At 43.8% G+C, this 20,763-nt stretch overlaps 1 protein-coding gene across 12 annotated transcripts in view; it reads left to right on the top strand.

Annotated features, from left to right (window-relative positions):
- ADGRL3 (adhesion G protein-coupled receptor L3) overlaps window positions 1-20,763 on the top strand; it is a 904,177-nt gene that overhangs the window by 492,871 nt on the left and 390,543 nt on the right. For all 12 annotated transcript variants that reach the window (XM_059722208.1, XM_059722204.1, XM_059722203.1 and 9 more), the window contains one exon: window positions 17,749-17,858. In XM_059722208.1, the coding sequence (XP_059578191.1) occupies window positions 17,749-17,858 (110 nt within the window). The remainder of the gene's footprint in view (window positions 1-17,748; window positions 17,859-20,763) is intronic.

Raw genomic sequence — 20,763 nt, 5'->3', positions numbered from 1 at the left:
GCCTGTGGGGCTCCTCATGGGTCCAGAAATTTGTTGGCAGGGGAGCAGTGCCATCACTCCTCTGCTGCAACATTTCTGGACCTAAAGGAAGCCCCATGCCCTATTCACTGGATCATGCACTGGATCCCAGTGTGCAGGGCCAGGTGGGGGCAGCTCCAGGCCTGGGCCCAATCCCAGTGTGGGGGCTGGGAAGAGGCAGCACCAGGCTTCCCGGTACTGGAGCACAGGGGCAGGAGAGAATGATGCTGGGCCCCAGGGCCTGATATTGGCATGTATGGCTCCATCTGGCCCATGGATTAACCCAGTACCACTCTTCTGGCCCATGGGATCAAAAGATTGAGCACCACTGAACTAAATCACCTTAACTTTGGCTGTAGATAAAATTTAGTGGTTTTGCTGTACTTGTCTCACTGCAGAATCATCCAATCTTGACAGCTTGTCTTGGTATCCTTTAATACCAATGCAGTCGTTCCATCTGCGCATGCCCTCGCTTATGCTATGGAATTGTGTAATCCGTGACCCTCATGCCTAGAGCCAGGATTTCTCTCTCTTCCTCTCTCTCTTCTCCTTAATATAAAATAATAGTAAAATGGGGCTGGAGGTAGACAGAGGGAATTTTTTTTCAAGTAAAATCTGACAAGATTTAGCTTTAATTAATACATATTTGTGTTCCCCTGTGATAAACCTGAAACTTATCATTTTGGCACATTTTAACAGAGATCTTTGACTAAGCTGCAGCAAAAGAGCGTTGCATGTCTATATTTATTTTAGTTTGATTGCACAAGAAGATGCCTATCCAAAAGCTCTGGGCACCTGGATAGATATTTAAAACCTGTCAATAAAACAACAAAATGCAGAGTGTAGTGGGACCCATCTGTGCAAGCATTACACATCATAGATAATTATATCACAGGAAAGGTTAGAAAGTCAGCTTCTCCGAGCTTAGAAAGATCAATAAAAAAGCCCATTCATAATGAAGAAAATGTTACAGAACCTGGATTTTCATCTGCCTGTCATTAGATCCTTTGCTTTCATCCTTTAGAACAAAAAATGCATATTTCTGCTAAAGGATTCTTTGTTTCTGAAAGCTAAAAACAAAAAGGGATTTGAGTTTGCTTTTGTGCAGTCCATTATTGAAAGCAAATGTGGGAAACCAAAGGCTTTTCTCATAGTTTGTGGTCTCCCCCTCCCCTTTTGCAGACCATCATCATGTTTAGACTCCTATTATGAGTGAAATTTTTCTTTGCTTCCTGTTTACTTTCTCCAGGGTATTACTTTTTGTTTCTTCCTAAAGGGTTGATTTGGAAATATCACGTATTGACAGGGAAGAGCATTCTCCTAGCTGACTTATTCACTATGACAGCCTCTTTCTTTAAGCAGTGATCCAGAGAGGAGATTTTTGTGTTTCAGAAAGGGAAAAAGGATGTCTTGCAGCATTGCTGTGAAGGATAATGAATTAAGTCTGTCTCTTACTGTAAAACCATTACAAATGTATAATAGACCTTGAGAAACAGGCTTGGATATTGATGTCTCTGCTATATTAGTGTGTCTAGTCATGAGGACACAGCCCTGTCTTCACAAAAAAATAAGGTCTATGAAAAACAATGTTAGGGTTTTTTTCTCTCTCCCTGGCTTGCAATTAGATTGGGGGGGCCGCAGAGAGGCGAGGCGAGGCGAGGGAATACCTCTATCTTCTGTGATTTGCAATAATGCATACAGTTTTCTGTGATTTGCAATAATGCATATAGACAAGCACCCTTGTTAAGCACACACAGAAGTTAAGGGATGTCTTGTTATGAAGCTTTAAATGGAAAATCACCCAAATTACTAGCAGGGCCTGATAGTGTCACCACAGTTCAGGTTTCCTAATACTTTCCATTATAAACCTCTGAGTTCAATCACATATAACTTTGTCAGAGTTTAACCATTCTGGCTGAAATTTTCTCTACTGGGGTCTGTGTCTATATTTATTTATTTATTTATTTATTTATTGTAAAGATTCAACTAAAATAGTTTATGAATATGAAATGAAGGGAAAAACAAGTTATTGTGCATATATATACATATGTGTGCGTATATATGTATACATATATATATGTATGTATATGTGTATATATATGTATGTATGTGAATATATATATATAAAGAAAATAACTTGTGTATATATATATAAATTATCTAACCATTTCCTTGAGGACTCCTGCCAGAATGGGACTAGGAAGCTGAAAATTGATAGGAGGATCACAAAGGATCACAACAGTTCCTTCTGTTATCCCTGTGAAAATTCAACCCATTTGGCTTCACTTAAATGATTGTGCAGTCACCAGGGACAGCAGAGTTTGATAGAGGTCTACACCCAAATCTTCAAGGGCATTAAGGTGCATAAACCCTGGTCCTCAGAGGGATTTGAGGGACTAACTTAAACTGATTTTAATGGAGTTAGGCACCTAAATAGCTTTAACCATCTGGGCTTTTCAGCTAAAACCACTGACTGAATGTTCTGTGGGCACAAGGATACAGGTTTTAGCTGTGCTGGTCAATGGGCAAAAGTAGTCAGAACCCTTGGTAGAGGCAATATCTTTTATTAGACCCACTAAATGGTTGCAAAAAAAGTTCTTTATTTATGAGCTTTCAGGCTCACACACCCTTCCTCAGGGAAAGGAGAATGCACAGATTGTAACATTTCTCCCAGATAGAAATGAAACTTCATATTGCACAGGAGAACGTAAAGATGTTATAGTTTCCCCTGGGTGGAAAAGTTAATTTTATGCAAATTAGGCTCAAAAAAGGTTGGAGCAGTCTGTTTACCTCAAAGGTGTCTGATGACAAGCAGGTTGTTGAATTTTGCTTCTTTCTTGGTAAGATGTTTTCTATTGCACGGGAGAGAGTGTCGATGGAAAGTTTCTCCTGGCTGAGGCAGTTCTGTAGTGTAGAGGTTGGTCGGCATTGCTAGTGTAGAGGTTGGTTACAGGTATGCAAACTCAGCTCAAACAAAAGGCTGGAGCAGGGGTGGTATTCTCCAGGTCTCAGGGTATTGAATTTTTGCTTCTTATTTGTAAAAATGATGAAGTTTGGCTAATTACAATCTCTTGCATACTACCCCTGCTCCAGCCTTTTGTTTGAGCTGAATTTACATACCTGCTAACCAACCTCTACACTACAGAACTGCCTCAGCCAGGAGAAACATTCCATTGACCCTCTCTCCTGCGCAATAGAAAACATCTTACCAAGAAAGAAGCTGGCAGCTGGTATCAAGTAAAGTGCCCCAGGGGTTGGTCCTGGGGCCGGTTTTGTTCAATATCTTCATCAACGATCTGGAAGATGGCATAGAGTGCACCCTCAGAAAGTTTACAGATGACACCAAGCTGTGGGGAGTACTAGATATGCTGAAGGGTAGGCATAGGCAGAGGGAGAAAAAGAAATTGGGAGGGGCTGAGCATGTGCCCCCTCTCAGGTGGGAAAGTCTGCAGAGGAAGGCGCAGGGGGAGGGGAAAGGGCTGGGTGGGGTGGAGAGAGTGGGGCTGGGGCTGGGCAGGGGTTTGGAGGGAGCGGAGCTGAGCTGGGCCCAGGATTGTGGCCAGGGCCCTCTGCACCCATGCGGCTTCCCCTTCCCTCACACCCAGGGTTGTTGCCTGGTGCCAGCATCCTCTGCACCAACAAATCTGCTGCTCCCCAGCCCTGCACTGCCCTTAGCTGCCTCCCTGCACCAGCCCAGCCCCACACTGCCCAGGGGGGCCTGGCATTGGGGGCAGAGTGGGGCCAGTCTCAGCTGCACTGCTGGGCCAGAGGGAACGGAGCCCCCGGGACCCTTGCGTCCACCCCACCCCGCTCCAAGTCATTCCTGAAAAGAGCCCAGCACAACCCTGGCCATAGCCCTAGCCCAGCGGCAGCCTGCCCTTCCCCATGTAGATCTGGGGGCATACACCCTCCATGCCTTAGGTGCACATAGCAGCAGGAGCTGCACCCCCTGGACGAGCCACTCATGGCTTAGTCCTTTGCCCCACTAGCTGTGTAGCTCCTGACCCTCCCCTAGCCCCAGCCCCACTCCCTCACCACCTGTGCTGCAGTTGCTGGAAGCCCTCAGCCAGGCTGCCTTGCGGCCCCACTGCTTTCCTGCATTTGAGGGGGCTCAGCCCCATTAGCCCCCCACGTCCACTGCCTATGAGGGTAGGGCTAGGATTCAGTGACCTAGATAAATTGGAGGATTGGGCCAAAAAGAATCTTGTGAGGTTCAACATGGACAAGTGCAAAGTCCTGCACTCAGGACAGAACAATTCTATGCATTGGTACAGGCTGGGGACTGACTGGCTAAGCAGCAGCTCTGCAGAAAAGGACCTGGGGGTTACAGTGGGCAATAAACTGAATATGAGCCAACAGTGTGCCCTTGTTGCCAAGAAGGCTAATGGCATACTGGGCTCAATTGGAAAGTGTGATGCCAGTAGGTTAGGGAAGTGATTATTCTCCTCTGTTCAGCATTGGTGAGGCCACATCTGGAGTAGTGTGTTCAGTTTTGGGACCCCCACTACAGAAAGGATGTGAACAAATTAGAGAGTCCAGTGGAGGGCAACAAAAATAGTGAGGGGGCTGGGGGACATGACTTATGAGGAAAGACTGAGGGAACTGGGTTTATTTAGTCTAGAGAAGAGGAGACTGAGAGGGGAGTTAATAGCAGCTTTCAACTATCTGAAGGGGGGTTCGAAAGAGGATGGAGCTAGACTATTCTTAGTGCTGGCAGATGACAGGAACAATGGTTTCAAGCTGCAGCAAGGGAAGTTTAGGTTAGATATTAGGAGGAATTTTCTCACTAGAAGGGTAGTAAAACACTGAAACAGGTTACCCAGAGAGGTGATGGAACCTCATTCCTTGGAGGTTTTCAAAACCTGGATACACAAAGCTTTGGATAGGATGATTTAGTTGGGGATGGTCCTGCTTTGAACAGGGGGTTGGACTAGTTGACCTCCTGAGGTCCCTTCCAACCCTAACTTCCTATGATTCTATAAGTTCATTTCAACCTGGGAGAAATGTTACGATCTGTGCATTCTCCTTCACCTAAGGAAGGGTGTTTGAGCCCGAAAGCTTGCAAATAAAGATTTTTTTTGCAACTATTTCATTGGTATAATAAAAGATATTGTCTCTACCAAGAGTTCTGACTACTATGGGCACAAGAACAGGCTGCATCCCTGACATCTGCTTTCAGTTGCAGGAACCTTATGCTAGACTGCTGTCTATAGGAGTTGATGTAGTTCAGCACTGCTGTCTGGCCACTGAGGCTCCAGTCCCCAAGTTCTGGGAGGAGTTGGGGCAAGTAAGACCAAATCATTCAGATCAGTATAAGTTAAAATCTTTTGTTCTACTTGGCTTGGTAAAGGATTCAGTTTTGTTACCTCCCAAAATTAAATAACTTCCCAACACCAAATGTGAACCACACCCCTGTCAGAGAAATGACTTGAACTCACTTTTAGGGTATATTCTTGCCTGAATACCTGTGCTTTGCTCCACATATCTAGGCATAGGTTTCTGGTCTTGTTTCTTGTAGTCGCTATGCCACAGCAAATCACTATAACATGCATGACACTTAGAACATTTTAAACCTGGTTTAAGTGAACAGAAATACAAGCTCTCTGAGTGGATTAAATCTGTGTGGAATAGTTCAAAAGTGTACGTGGAAAATAAAGTCCTATTTTGAATTGGTTCACTGTGAACCTGGTTTAGTGTGATATGTGTAGACACACACATACATGAGCATGCACACACACACACATGCACACACATATACACACACACAAAACCCTAGCTCATTTACAAACACAAGTTGTGTAGCCCAGAGGAGCAAGCACTCTTGGTTTTGGAGAACAAAGGGCTCAGCCCTCTGAGACCAGAAGAGAAGAAATCTCTGATCAGTAGCTGCAAGGGAGGGAAAAAGAGCCACAAATAAAAGTAAGTAGTCCTGGGAGGGTAGCAGGTAAAGTAGCAGGGCTACCAGGCCCTTTAGGAAACAAGATGCCTAGCAATAGGCTTCACAGATGCTAAACTCCAGGCCACAAGTAAGATAAGGACTGCAAGCTGGTACAGAGGCTGCTTAAGGTAGGACAACTGACCAAGAAATGTAGACCCAGCTCTTGTGGAGCAGGGTGAAAGTAAATGAGGCTATAGATTGGATCAGGGGAAACCCCTGTGCTGGGGCTGAGAAGCAGGGATCACTAACTGGTAGAGGGAGAGCTGGCCAGTATATATAGGTTTGCCTTTATGGCAAAATGGGGTGTTCTGGTCCTGCATGTTAGAGAAGAAGTCTCCTGAAGTATGCAGTGTCCACAAGGAGCACAGGAGATGTTATTAGGGGCAGGGGGAGCCTCTCCATATACGTGAGTGTGCCTGGAGGCCACATGAAAAGAGAATGAGTAAAATTGTGAGGCATAGGCACGGTTATGGGGGAGACTGGTGGCCATGAATAGGGCCAGAGAGAGAGTGAGAGAGCACAGGGGAAGCACCAGGGGGCTGAGACTGGTCTGAGGATAGCACCACCAGACTCCTTTTAAAACTGTAGGGCAGCCTTCCCAGATACTAAATCACATCAAGGCAGAGCAGGTGAGCGTAAGATGATAAGGTCATAAGAGGACTGGAGCGCACAGGATTAGCCTGTAGTCGGGGCATTGAGATCACCTTTCTGGTGAGTCTCGTCAGTACACTCACGCAACACACATGCTCTCACACAGTGGCTTCCTGACCACAGCCCATCATCATGCCCCCCCAAGACCCTGGGAACCAAAAACATTGGTGCAAGCACTCCCTCCCCCACACCAGCCCAATGTCAGGTGAGATGCTGCAAACTTTGGTTGTTTGCAGGCTACTGAAGTTTAGTGAACTCATGCTTAAGAAACAAGGGAAAGCAGAAAAGTGACAGTTGACAGTTCCCCCAACCCTAGGTCACTCACCCCCCTGGCACTTTTAAAGTGTATGTGCAAGCACTTCCTCCCACATGCCTATTGGGAGGCAGGCTGAGCTGGGTGCTCACTCCCAACCCCTGGCATTGGAGCCACAGCACTTCCTACAATTGTGAAACGGTTATGAATCAGTGATGTTTTGGGACAATTTAGTTGTTATGTCTGTCTGTAACCTTAGCTGACAAAGGAATGCTGTGCCACCTGCCTGTCTCCCTCCATTGCTGCCTAATTTTTAGGGCCAGCAGCCTCCATCCATGTCTCTTTTTTTTTGCAGTGACTGGTAGTTCAGCTGAGCTGGATGTGGAGTTGATTCATGTCTGAGATGATTAATTCTGAAAGTCTTTGGTGTAGAATTGATCTCTAATTTTATGCTATCTTTGCATTTCTGTCCTGATAAATATATTGCTTCAGACTTGATGATCCCCACAAGTGTACTGTGCTAAAGCTTCATGTTCCTGCAAAGACTTGAAACATATATTACTTTCCAAAATAAATCTCTACCTTTTTTAATATGTCAATATTGGATAATGTTCAATGTCAGAGGGGGAGTAAGCAGCATAAAGTGTCTTAAAGTGTTTCTCCTCCACCCTCATTGCAAAAAACGTTGTCACTTAAAAATCACAAAAATGTTAACAGAGAGAATAGACACAAGTGCAGTGAAGTGAGGCGATGAATGTTTAAGCTTGAATCAGGGGATGCAAGTGAGGTTGAGCCCTGCAGCTGGTTCTGAAGTTGACTGAACTAGAACACTTCTGGCAGTTCCACTGCTGAAAAACACAAGCAAACAAATGTAGTTCCCCCACCCCCCATATGAATAAGGCATTTTTCAGGTGGAATGAGTGGCTGTTCTACTTAAAAGCACTCTAGAGGGGTGCCACCTCCTTAAGACTGCATATGCCACTGGATTGGGAAATTCTCATAGTATGCCTATGTTTGAGGGATGCTAACGGATACTTTGAAAGACGAGGGGGAAATTTAACTTGAGCAAAGTGACAGTGAAGAACATGTTTTTTTCAGAAGTGAGGCAGGAGCTCGTTTTTTATGTTACCAAAATATCCATTAATTCTGGGTACTTCATTTTGAAGGAAGGAGGTGTCTACATATTTGTGAAGACCTGTGCCCCATTGCCCTATTTTCAGAAAAGTTTTCAATGTGGTATTGCCATGTTCTGGTCAGGCCACAGCTGGAGTACCGTGTTCAGTTCTGGGCACCACATGTCAGGAGGGACGTGGACAGCATTGAGAGTGTCCAGAGGAGGGCCACCTGCATGATCCAGGGACAGCAGGGCAGACCCTACGAGCGGAGGCTACAGGACCTTTAACGTGTTCAGCCTTTACAAGAGAAGGCTGAGAGGAGACCTCGTGACCGTCTGTAAACTCACCAGGGGGGACCAGCGGGGTTTGAGAGAGACCCTGTTCCCCCTAGTACTCCCCCCGGGGTAACAAGGAATAATGGCCACAAATTGTTAGAGAGTAGGTTTAGATTAGACATCCGAAGGCACTACTTCACAGACAGGGCGGCTAGGATCTGGAAGCAGCTTCCAAGGGAAGTGGTGATGCCTCCTACCCTGGGTGTCTTTAAGAGGAGGCTTGATGTCTACCTGGCTGGGGTCATTTGAGCCTGGTTTTCTCTCCTGTCCAGGGCAGGGGGTCACTTGATGATCTACAAGGTCCCTTCTGACCCTACATCTATGAACCTATGTTGAAAATCAGGCTCCAAAGGATCTCAAGTGAGGTTGTTGCTTTTAAAAATGAAACCTTTGTGTTTTACTTTTCACTTCCCCACCTCTCTGTTGGAAAGGAGGAAGTAATTAGAAGAAACTTAATTCTAGAATATGAATACTAGCTTCTGATTGCATACTGCTCCACCCCTTGTGTAGACATTTATATCTCAGGAAAGTGGGTGTAAAGTGCTAGCATTCAGATCTAGTATAATTTTATACCAGAGTAAGACTGTTCACACAGACCGCATCTACACGTGATGCTGATTCCACAGTAGCATCTCATGGCAGCAACCATGATGCGGTGTTACTGCACAGTAGTCTCGAGCTACTGTGCAGTCAGCGTCACAAAAAAGCCATTCATTGGCGCTACTGCGCAGTAACTTGGGTTACCGTGCAGTCATTTAATACTTGTTTATACAGTCAGTGTCTTGTGTAGACACAGTCACAAGGAATGAATCCAGAATAGCTTCCTGTACCTACCATAGCAGTGAGCACAGTTTTCATGAGCACTTGCAGTGAAGACAGGAATCCGTCTTCTGAGTTTTCACTTTTTTTTTCATGTTTTCACTTTTTTTTCATCTTTAAGAGTTAGAGTGGAATAAAAATGACTGCAGGTAGAAATATGAACAAAAAAACTCTTAGTCAGATTTCATAACACACGGAAATAAAGGAAAAGGAAAAGCACCGTAGGTGCTCTTTTAATGCTCACATGTCTTCAAAGTCTTTTTTTTTTTTTTTTTTTTAATGCTGTGATTTAGTGATTAAGCAAATGGATTTTGTTCATCCATGGTAGTAAAATTGTCTGTGCAGTTCCAAAATTCTCTGCAGCTACTTTTACCCATTTTCTGCTTGCTTAGTGTAGAACAATTGGAAAAGGAAAAAATTCAAAGAACCCAAACTGCAAACATTTTGGTAGAGGAGGCAGAAAACTGTTCATCAGCCTGAGAGAGTCTTTGTGTTCTGCAGTGGATTCTGATGACTCTTTCCCTTTAGAGGCCTGGTCAGAAGAATAGTGGCTTTGGAGGTGAAGATTAAGGATTAAGAGTGGATAGTTTATAAACTGCACTAGTCCTGTTGGCCAGTTCTCCTCATTGGAAGGGGCCCTATGCTATCTGTCCTCTAGGGATAGGTTGACAAACCAGCAGATACCTCTCAGGCAACTCTATGATTTATTTTAGTAAGAGACAGCTGAAGCCATGGAGGAGTTCACATGATCAGATGTATGATACGGCCAAGGAGAGGTTCTCAGACATTTCCATCAGATGGCTGGTGCAGGTGTCTCTCCACAAAGGGTGAATAAACAACAGTAAAGTCTAGGAAGGAGAAGATACCAGGTAGGAATCTGGCTGAGAAAAATGGTTTGTGAGCAGAAGAGGTTAAGTAAGCCACAGGGCAGAAAGGAGCAGTTTGATCAGTCAGATAATTTTCCAGGATATTTTTTCAAGTTAGGTTTCTGGGCAGGTGGGGAGAGCAGGGGGGACACAGACTATGAGGTACTGGAAACTGGACATTTTTTTGTGTGTGTGTGATTTTTTGATGAGGTGTAGGCAATCATTTCTTTTCTCTCACCGCCTAAGCAGATATCCCAGATTTCTCTCAAATGCCAGTGTGCCACTCCTCTGGGGACCCAGCAGCCCTAAGGGCATGTTCATTAGAGGGACTGTGCTTGGTGAGGCATTTTACAGCTGCCCTGGAGCTGGAGAACAAATGTGAAAACTTTGAGAGGCGGAGAAAAGTAGGAAAGAACTAGTGTGAGGCAGAATGTCCTTCCGTGTAAAGCAGTGGTTCTTCACCTTTTTGGACCCTTCCATAACTTTTGTGGATTTAATGACCCAATTAAAAACACAATTTATATATTGCAGTACTTACTTCCTTGAAGAGGGGCTGGGCAATGGGGATGGGGGATCCTCCCTGAAGGGATGTCTGAGCCTGCACATATCTGCTTAACTTACCTGCTTATCTCCACGTACCTCATTGCACCCTTGAAAGGATCTGGTGGCATCTTAGAGTGCCGTAGCACCCTGGCTGAGAATCACTGCTTCTCTAAGACATGACTTGAATACCTTGCTGTGTTGCAAGCTGCCTGCATCACTTTCCTACTTTGTCTCTCTGTGCCTTAGATTGCCATACCTGCACACTTCTGCTTCACTAGGGTGTTGTGAGGATACATATACTAAAGAGGGCAAGGTTTTCAGGGACTGTAGTGATAGGGCCATGTAAGTACTGGAGTGGATGGGAAAATGAATTAGAGCTGAGATGCAAATGCCATAGGAAAAAAGGATATGAGGAGGAAGTCGATGGAAAATTGGTGATCAGTAGCTACTTGGGGCAGAACAGGCCCATGGTGTGGTAAAATGGAGCTTCCAACTAAACTGCTCAGGATCCACCAGGATGTGGAACATCAATTTGTATAAATGTTAAAGAGTTCAAATGGCATTTCAGCATGGCCTCTTCCCATTGTGTAAGCAAGCATGTCTGCACTTTAACGGATATATTGCTAATTCTAGCTCCAAGTAGCAGCTCCAACAGCTAGCAAAATTCTTCCCTGAAGGAATGGTAAAAGCCTTCTTGGTGTGTTGACTGGGAAATGTCAAGAACCAACACTGAACTTCATGATTCCTGGGAGTTCAGAGCTGGTATTATTCACTCTGGACAAGACATCACAACAATCTGTATGATCCCTGTTCTCCCCATATGGAGATGAAGCTCTTGATCAGAGCTAATCCTTATTATAGAAACACTCCTGCACTGTGTATTGCCTGCTGGCGGGAGATACACAGAATGATGGTTCTGCAGTGTGTGTGTGTGTAATACCTGGCATATATATATAAAGAATCGGCTACACTTTAACGTATGAATGTTTGTGGGTATAATGAGAGGTGGTACATTTCTTCCCAGAGCATTCAACATGGGAGGATGACTGTGCCCTCCCCTGAACTTTTTGGAGGAAGTGTGGAGCTTCCTGCCCTCTGGTTCCCTAGGTGGTCAGAGAACGTTGGTTTGGCTCTGTAGAAAAGTGATCCTCAACTGGGATGCCATAGTACTCTAGGTGCTGCAAGAGCCGTTCACAGCACATAGATGCTGCCTCAGCTGCAAGTCGGTGGAACAGTCCTATGTACCTCATGTGGCAACAGATCAGTAAGGGCTGTACGAGGAGCATGTACTTCTGCCTACATTAGAATTGTCTGATAAACCTAAAGCAGGAGTATCCAAGATCCAGGCTGCAGAGCCCCATCAGCTGGCCCCTGGTGCTACCCCTGGGTCTTGGATTGACCTAAGGGCAAAACAGGGTGTATGCTGGACTGGTCCTTGGCTCTGGGCCTTGGACACGCACTGCACATAGCTCCCACTCCAGGACCATGCTGTTCATAGCACCCACACAGAGCCAGTCCAGGACCTGCCCCCACCTCTCAGATCCAGTGCCCACTCTGGCTACTCTCGGATGCAAGCTGTGCACAGTCCAGGTCCCAGAGCGAGCATTGTGTGTGGCACAGTCCTGGATCAGGCAGATCGGGCACTGGATTCAGTGTGTGTGGGGGTGGTAAGGTTAGGGTGAGGAGGGAGAGTTGTCCCTCCATGCCAGATACAGTGCCTGCTTCAGCCAGTCTAGGACCTGCACTGCACATGGCACCAGCCCCAGACCATCTGGAGCAGATGTCATATGCAGTCGCACGCCATCCTATTCTGACCCTTCATCCTCCTCGCAGAAACAGAGGTAGGTGGAACTATCCCACATGCCTCTGGATCTGGGAGGAGCATGCAGGATTGGACTGGGAAGGGTTGCAGCTTATAGAAGAAAAGGTGCTTCTGACTGCTTTAGGTTTATCAGCTAACCATAATGCAGGCAAGAAGGCACACTCCTTCTGCAGCCCTTCCCAGTCTTGCTCCCTCAAGGCAATAGCAGGTAGTTCTACCTGGCTGTGGCAGCAGTGGCACAACAGTGATTCTCAACCAGTGTGCCACTAAATTAAAAAAAAAAAAAAAAACTTGTGGAGGGAAGATTTAGGACTGCTGTTGTAGGTGGTAGCCACCTGTGATTGCAGCCTCTTGCTTCTAGGGGACACCATGTCCCACTCTTTTTGGAAGCTACAGCTTGTTTATAAGCTGCTTCTTCAGGCCCTTCCCTTGCTGGATTTGTAGAGAATAGGAGGGACCAGGCCATGAAGGGAGGCACAGGAGCATGTCATCCTAAACCCCTTCAAGAATAGACATGGGGAGGCTGGCACAACAGTGGAGGAAAGACTGGAGTCCTTGAGGTCATCTTCCAGATTCATCTCTGGTTCCCAAGTGTAAGTTCTCTGCTATTGTTTGTTCGTCTTTTCAAACCTGGTTTCTGTCCCAAACCAGCCAGTATGAGCAAGTGCATAGCAGAGTTCAAAACAATGATAAACCCTCCTGCTATAATGCCAAGTGTGTCTTTTTCTATACTCCGTGAAAGGGGAGTGTGTCTTTCTGACCCTGCCTAGTAGGTTAGGAAGTGAGACCGGAGGAGTGAAATACTTAAGAATGTTGATCCCTTTATAGCTGGTTTCACTAGATTTTGGTTTTTTACAACCTCAATTGCATTAGCCAAAGGATTTGCCTATAAAATAGTCTGCCTAAAGGAGCTACACATTTTTTTATGCCTTATGTTGAAGAAGTCCAATCCATTCTCTGTCAGCTGAATTTGATTGGCATTATTCCCTTGCTTTGGGATTGGCAGAGAGTATATTATAGCCTGTCTTGGTTTGAGTCAGACTGTTTGCATCAAATTTAGAGAAAAATCAGTCTGGTTTACTGTGCTTTAACCACAAGCACAAACATCCTTTATGCCATTTGTTTGTTTTGTTTTTTTAATAAGGGTGTACATCTGTTAGGTACTGGACTCCAAAGAGTTCTTTGATGTTCAGTAAGTCACCAAGCAGCCCTCTGATAGTGAAAACTTTTTGTTCTGGCTTGGGCTGAATATGAATATAGACGTGCACATATCTATTACCAATCCCCTGAGTTATCCATCTCCTGGTCGTCATTTGCCTTACTGCATCTCAACAAACGACGGGAGTCTTGCTTTGCAATTAATGCCAAGCAATCAAAGACTTTGGCACATAATCCTGTGATAACCAAGGAAAGCTCAATCACTCAGCAATGGCTGTTTGTGAGCTGGGTTGCTAGAGCTGGAATAAGCAATGATTACATGTTTTTTTCCCCTCTTCTAAAGCCTACCCACACATCTCTTCTTCTGTGTCACTTCCTATGTGTCAGCCTTTTGTCAGTAGGGCCTTTAATCTGCCTGGAATGAAACATGACAGAACTGAAGGGTGGTGAGAGTGGTGAAAGAAGGAAAAGTAGGAGCACAACTCTTGCATACCAGTGACAATAAGCATTTATTTTGTTTTTCCCCTTAAAATTCTTATAGTCTGCCAGTAACAGCTGGCTCAACAGATATTGGGTTTTTTGTTCCCCCCTTCCCCCTTTAATTGACTTTCTCTGCAAGTTTGTTAGGATGAACAGCTGAACATTTTATGTTGCTACAGTAAAAGGAAAGCTAAAATGTCAAGTGCAGGACAAGTTTTTGCTACAAATAGGATCTGTTCTGAAATCCGTATGTAGAAGAGGCAGTGTCATTTGTACTATCAGTGTTGCAACCTTGGGTGATTTATTCATAGTACTTGGAGGGTTTTTTTTTACCCCCTTAAATCCTCAGCTTCTGGGAACTAGTAATTCATGGGAATTTCAATGTGCTTTCTTTTCTAAGTTTGTAGATTTCCTGGTTGTAGAGAGATGCTTTGGAATGTGACACCTAGAAATGTGAAAAACAGAAGGCACAGAAACCCTTATGCCCCAAAATGTATTATTTTTTAATGCTGTGATTTTTAAGTGAGTCTCATGACTGATTGGGATCTGCCTTCTAACTTACAACCACTTTGGGTTTGCAATACTATACTGATTTATAGAAGTTTACCTTACCTGGGCCTGTGGGAAGAACCTTTATTCTTTCTGTTTGTGCGTGTGGGAAATATATGGAATGGAACATATCACTGCCAAGATGCTTAGGCTGTCTCCCTAAGCAACCTTCACTTCCTCCAAAGATGTGCAATGAGAACAGATTCCAGGGCCAGCAGTGCTGGGCATTAGCAACCTCATGCTGTTCAGGGACAGGGTTGGTGTGGCATCCCTCTTCCTATCCCTCTTCCTTTGGAGATGCCTTTCCATACCTGGCTCCATCCATGGCAGGGATAGGAGTTACTTCTAGTGGTCTGGTCTTCCCAAATACAGGAAGATGCAGAGTGCATATGGCTCTGGCTTCCCAAATTTCCTAGGGGATTTGTGTGGTTCCTGGATGGGCAGGCTAAGATATAGGGCAGACCTTGCCCTCTTCCCCTGCAGGTCCTGTGAATGTATATGGGAGAAACAATATACGAGTAGCCTTCCTTCAAATTGGGGGTATTACTGTGGAGATGGAACTGTCCTGCCTTTTGCCATCAGCTGCATCCTCAGTAGTGTCCTCCTTTGAGGTCAAGTAGAGTTGTACATAAATGCCTGAGCAAAGATTGTGATCCTAACTGTGATAACTCTGAGATTCCTGTATTAAATACACAATACTGTAACCCACAATGACTTTCAGTCCTTTAAAAATAGCAGCTTAAGAAGCCTGTACATGATTTACTTTCATCAGTTTGGAAACTTACAATTGAGTCATCCCTACCATCTATGCTACATCACCCGAGTGTAATTTATTTTGCTTTCATATATCAATATAAATTACATTGGAATCCAAAGCAAGCAATCTAGGGTAACTGTTTGCAGTAGGTGCTTTTACAGTACTCTGCCATTTAGTAGTGGGTGAGAAGGTAATAATCTGTTTGCCTACAGGAATTTACCACCCTATGATAGCTGTGAACACATGATGACTATACTCATTGAAGTTATACCAGTGTCATTTTACCCCTGCATTTAATCAGGATAATGATGCACAGGATTCAAGTTAAGTTACACCAATGTAGGACTACTTGCTCCATGTCTGTTCCTTGTTTACACTGGTAAAAAGGCTGATTCCACCAGGGCAAATATGCCCTATGTCTAAGCCCCAAGAGACCGATCAAAAAATCCAATGGGTGGAAAGTGCTCCAGTGTTCTCAACCCCCTCTGTCATTCAGAAGCCACCAGTGATAACTACAAGTTAGTTGACAAAGTACATTCAGGTACTTTCACTCTGTTTGGTGATTTCTCTGAGCTCAAAATGTTGTGGTAGGGTCAGGCTTGCATTCAGACCCTACTCTCCAAATGTATGTATAGAGAGTTGATGGACCAGTGAAGCCAACCCTTGGGATTTCATTGTAAACCCTGAGACATGGGGCAGGTTTTCTGTTTGAAAGCATCGGCTCCCAGGTTCACTTGCTTATATAAGAACCTGAAATTCAACATATAAAACAAAGAAACAAGCAGATGATTTTTAAGCTGATTGATCCCAAGCCGATTTTTTAGGCCTTACTTCTACCTGTCTGCCATACCATTAAGACACGTTACTTTTGTTCTTTGTAACATGGCTAGAACTGTCCCCAAAACCACCGAGGGGACTGCTGCATCTTGAGGCACATTGAGCTCAGTAAAGAATTTTTGGTGAAAGTGAAATTTTGGATTAGGTTCAAAGCCTCTGTTTGGAAGGCAGCTCACTTGCACTGTCCAAGCTACCTGTTATACCCTTGCCAAATCACCTGTCTCATGGTAGCAAGGGTGAGGACAACACAATTAGCCCTCTAGCTAATACATTTATTCCTTCATTTATATGATAAAACTAGTCACTTGCTTTTGATAGTCATCGTTTGGTTTAAATCTCAACAGGAAAAAAATGAGCACAGTCCAGCTCACTGGATTATCTGCTATCCCGCAAAATTGCCTGATCAGTGGGATATCAGGTCTTATTAATCTTTCTGTAACATTAAAGAAATTATCGAGCTTACGGCACTCACTAATGAATCAATTTTAATTTATGGGCTAAAATGAAATCCTCATTAAAGATGACAAACTGTAGCCTCAGGTAAACATGAAGCATTTCCACTCCAGAGCTAAATGAGAGTTCTTCTCTGGCTGCCGTTGCTTCTGTCAGAAGAACAGTAGGGTCAGAGGTCCCATGTCACATCAGAGGAAGCTGCATCTTCAAGAAAGGATCTGCAGTGATCTAGCCCTGAGGAGTTCTTTTTCTGATGTGGAAAAGGATGAAATCAAGGACTAATTACATTGTCCTCTTTTTTCTCTCTCTCTCTCTCTCTCTTTTTTTTTTTTTTTAACAAACACCAAGGAATTTTCTATTTGGCAGTAGTGCTTACTAAATAAATCTGTATCTGAAATCCATTAAAAATATCAGTGATCTGTTTTACAAAGGTATGTAGGGCAAATGTATATTATGAAGCCTGGATGCACATGCAAATCATTCAGGGCCAAGAATCAGGCATATGCATTAAATGGAGGACACATCTCAGGACTCAGTCCTGCAGCCATTTATGCATGTAAATGACTTCACCTCCATAATTAGCCCTGCTGATTTCAAAGAAGCTACTTGTATGCCTAGGGTTGCTTATGCCTCCGTGTCATTGCAGAATAAGCTCTTCCATGAGAGAAAGCTCATCACTTGCGTTTTGGAAATTCATCGTATCTCAAGAGTCGCATCTGTTTTGGGAACACAGACAGTCCTGTAATAATAACTTGGCCTAATCCCTTCCCAGCAAACATGAGTGCACTGTTATGTTTAGGTATAAAAAAGTGGTTTTGTTCTTTAGACAGCTTCTTTGATGATAATTGTTATGATTGCCAGTTATCTCTTTGAATTTGTTTGATATAGCTCTATTTAAAAGCATAGTGTTGATATAAAAATGTGTATTTACATTTATTTGTGGTGGTGGTGGTATAATTAAATCAGACTTTTTTTTTAAATGCATATTTCATGTGTGGTTGCTTTAATCTTTTGGTTTTGCAGAACTACAGGGGAATGTTAACAAAATTCAATACTATGTTTCATTTCTAAGGGTGGAGAGGAGAAACCATATTTGAGAAAGTTAGCCATGCAGTGCTCTCTGTATTTTGACGCTCTACATCTTTGCCTTTCAGATGCAGCAATCGCACCCAGTGTGCTGTGGTAGCAGGCCCTGATGTGTTCCCAGACCCCTGCCCAGGAACATACAAGTACCTGGAAGTGCAGTACGAATGCGTCCCTTATAGTAAGTATATTGATATATTTTCACTTCTTTAGGATAGAGATCTCATTTTGCTTGAAGATTAGGTCAGCCTTGAATCAACTGAGTTGCCCCCTTGGGGAAAATAAACCACAAGTGACAAATTTGGGTAAAACTGGGTGCACAGTACAAGACCTGATTGGTCAGTTTTGAAAAATGTCATTCTATATGAGTCATGCTCACGTTTAAAAAACACCACAAGGAGAATGAGACAGCATGGCTAAGTGGATAGAGCACTGGCTTAGCACTCATGTCATCTGAGTTCTACTTCCGGTTTATCCCTTGGGCATGGGTAGACAAGTCTATAATCTCCTCATACCTTGCTTTCCAATGCATGGGGATGGTGGTTGTGACCTTCTCTTGTAAGGCACTTCGAATCTACAGATGAGAAGCGCTATATCAGGATGACGCTGTGTTATTAATTAGCATTTAATTGCTCATTATGGGGTTTTCTGCTTGTAATTTTATAACAAAGTCTTTCAGAGTGATCTATGTGGTTTTAATTAGTGACATCTGTACTGCATCTCCTTACTTTTACAAGTAAATAGGAAGGTAATTTATTGAGAAATATAATGTAGATGGTAGGGATGACTAAACTGTAAATTTCCAAGCTAATGAAAGCAAATCACTTACAGGTCTCTTACGTCCCTCTCTTTTTTTTTTTCTTTTCTTTTTTTTAAGGGTGGAAAGTCATTAGGGGTTATAGTATTATGTATTTAATAGAGGAATATCAGAGTTACTAAAAAGAAAAGCACACTTTAGAATTTGCTTTTCACCTCAGCAGGGTGTATAGCACACAGTTACAGTCCTGCTGTCCAAAATTGTATATTTTAGACAGAAATAATAAAAAGAATATGTTTCTGTTAGAAGTAAGAAATAATCAAGCCAGGTAGAACTGAACCATTGTTGGGTTTTTTTATGCTAAACAAGAACCATGTAGGAAATTTCCATTCTTCTCCGCCATAACACCAAAGTCATCTGCCAGAAAGCAGAGAGTTGGATTGATAAATAGATCCTGAACCTGTGCTTTGAGCCCAAGCCACATAAAAATGAATGTGATTTGGAAGTGGCAGACATGATCCCCAGAGGAAAAGTTTCAAGGCACCTTACTTATGTTTACAGTCCTCAAACGGGATGCATCTCTCATCAGCAAGGTGGCTGCTTGCTTGCTATGGTGACATGAAGAGTTGTAATGTGTTATGGTTGTCGAGTGATGGTTGGAGAGACAAAGGATGCAATTAAAACAAAGAATTCCTAGTCCCCATCCCTGAATAAAAGTGGCTTTCTATCAAGGGACCCTATGTCTGCCTCTGCCTCCTGGGGAACATAGAAGTCAATATTGCAGCCATCCTTGCTTGATTATTAAAAACAAATGCAAGAAAAATAACCCAGGAAGCTGCTAGATGCAAAAACTGATGACTTCTGTCATGGGGGACCTGCTGAGGTCAATGGAAAAAGAGACTTCAGTAGGAGCTGGATTAAATGTATAGAAACTTATCCAAAATTACTAGGCTGCCTATTTGCAGTGCAGCGTTTCATTTAATTAAAAAAAAAACCCAAAAAAGTGTGTGGGGGTATGCGTGCGTGCACGCATGCATGTGTGCATGTGCATGTGTGTTCTAGGGGTTGGTTTTCTACTTATCATACCGGGTCATATTTCTTCAGATTGCGAATTGCGTGAGGCATATTTTCCTCCTGAGATCATTCTGGGAAAGAACTAGTCATTCCCAGCACCTCTCAATAGCCTTTGTTGCATATATAACAGAGAAGAATAGTGGTACATTGTTAGAAAGGTATTATGTGAATATTATGCCCTGAGGTGTTAATCGGTCTTATATGCATGATGTAAAATAACTCTTGTGGTGGGTTGTTCAGTTCCAAATGTACAGTAGGGATTGAATGTTTTTAATGATCCAAATGTGAAAAATGTTGCCTTTAAAATCAGGTAAGGGTGTTGTATAGCTGTTTGTTTTATTTATTTATTAATACCTGCTGCAGTAATTTTTATTTTCTCACTGCGGGGAGGAGGGAAGATTTTTTTGTGAACTCTTTGACAAAATATCCTGGATATCATTCTGCAAAATCACAATGCTTTTGATCAGCGTTTTGGGCCAGACTCTCAGCCATGTCAATCAGTGTAGTTTCATTCACTGAAGGCAGAGGAACTACATCACTTTGCATGCACACGTGCGTGTGAGTGTGGGTGTGGGCACATGCAGGCATAGGGCAGGAAGACCATAACTTTTCTGTTCTGTCTCTGCTCCTGCCTGGCTGCATTCATGTTGTCCACTTCTGCAGTAGTTTATAGACATGATTTCCCTTTGCCTTCTCCTGCTGCTTGAAGTAGGTAAAACTCATTCAGTAAATAGTAAAAGCTGAGGCCCTGAGAGGGGATGTGGCTTATGCAACAAGCATATGTCAGAACCATGCTTGTAATCTGGGGTGAGATTCATCACAAATGTTAATAGACCTGGGCTTTCATCTCAGCTTTCTTGACCCCCAGTCTTCTGCTTAATCCCCTTAGCATGCTGCCCTGAGGAAAGTTGGTGTATTTTTTTCCTCTGGCCCAGATTCCTCATCTCTGGAACAGGGATGGCAGCACTTTATTTACCTGATTATCCTGAGCATCCGCCACAGATTCTTCTTAATTTGAACCCGTCACACCGGGCTCATCGCTGGCTTAGAGAGGTGTCAGAGAAACACATATCTTCTCTCGGCAGACAAGCAGGCCAGCTGTTAGACCAGTGACACTGTTCGTGTGCGTGCTGCCACTACACCAGCTTGAAAGGGAGAATTTGGGGAAGGCGATGCAAGGTCACTATTGTAGCAGTCTCCAGCAAGCGAGACCGCTGTGCGTGTGCAGTTCTTAGAAATCACCCGTGAAAGCAAG

Source organism: Alligator mississippiensis, chromosome 2 (assembly GCF_030867095.1).
Source record: "Alligator mississippiensis isolate rAllMis1 chromosome 2, rAllMis1, whole genome shotgun sequence".
In the NCBI taxonomy this organism is placed as follows: domain Eukaryota; kingdom Metazoa; phylum Chordata; order Crocodylia; family Alligatoridae; genus Alligator; species Alligator mississippiensis.
Note: the sequence above shows the minus strand (reverse complement) of the source record. Positions and strands in the feature narration are given on the sequence as shown.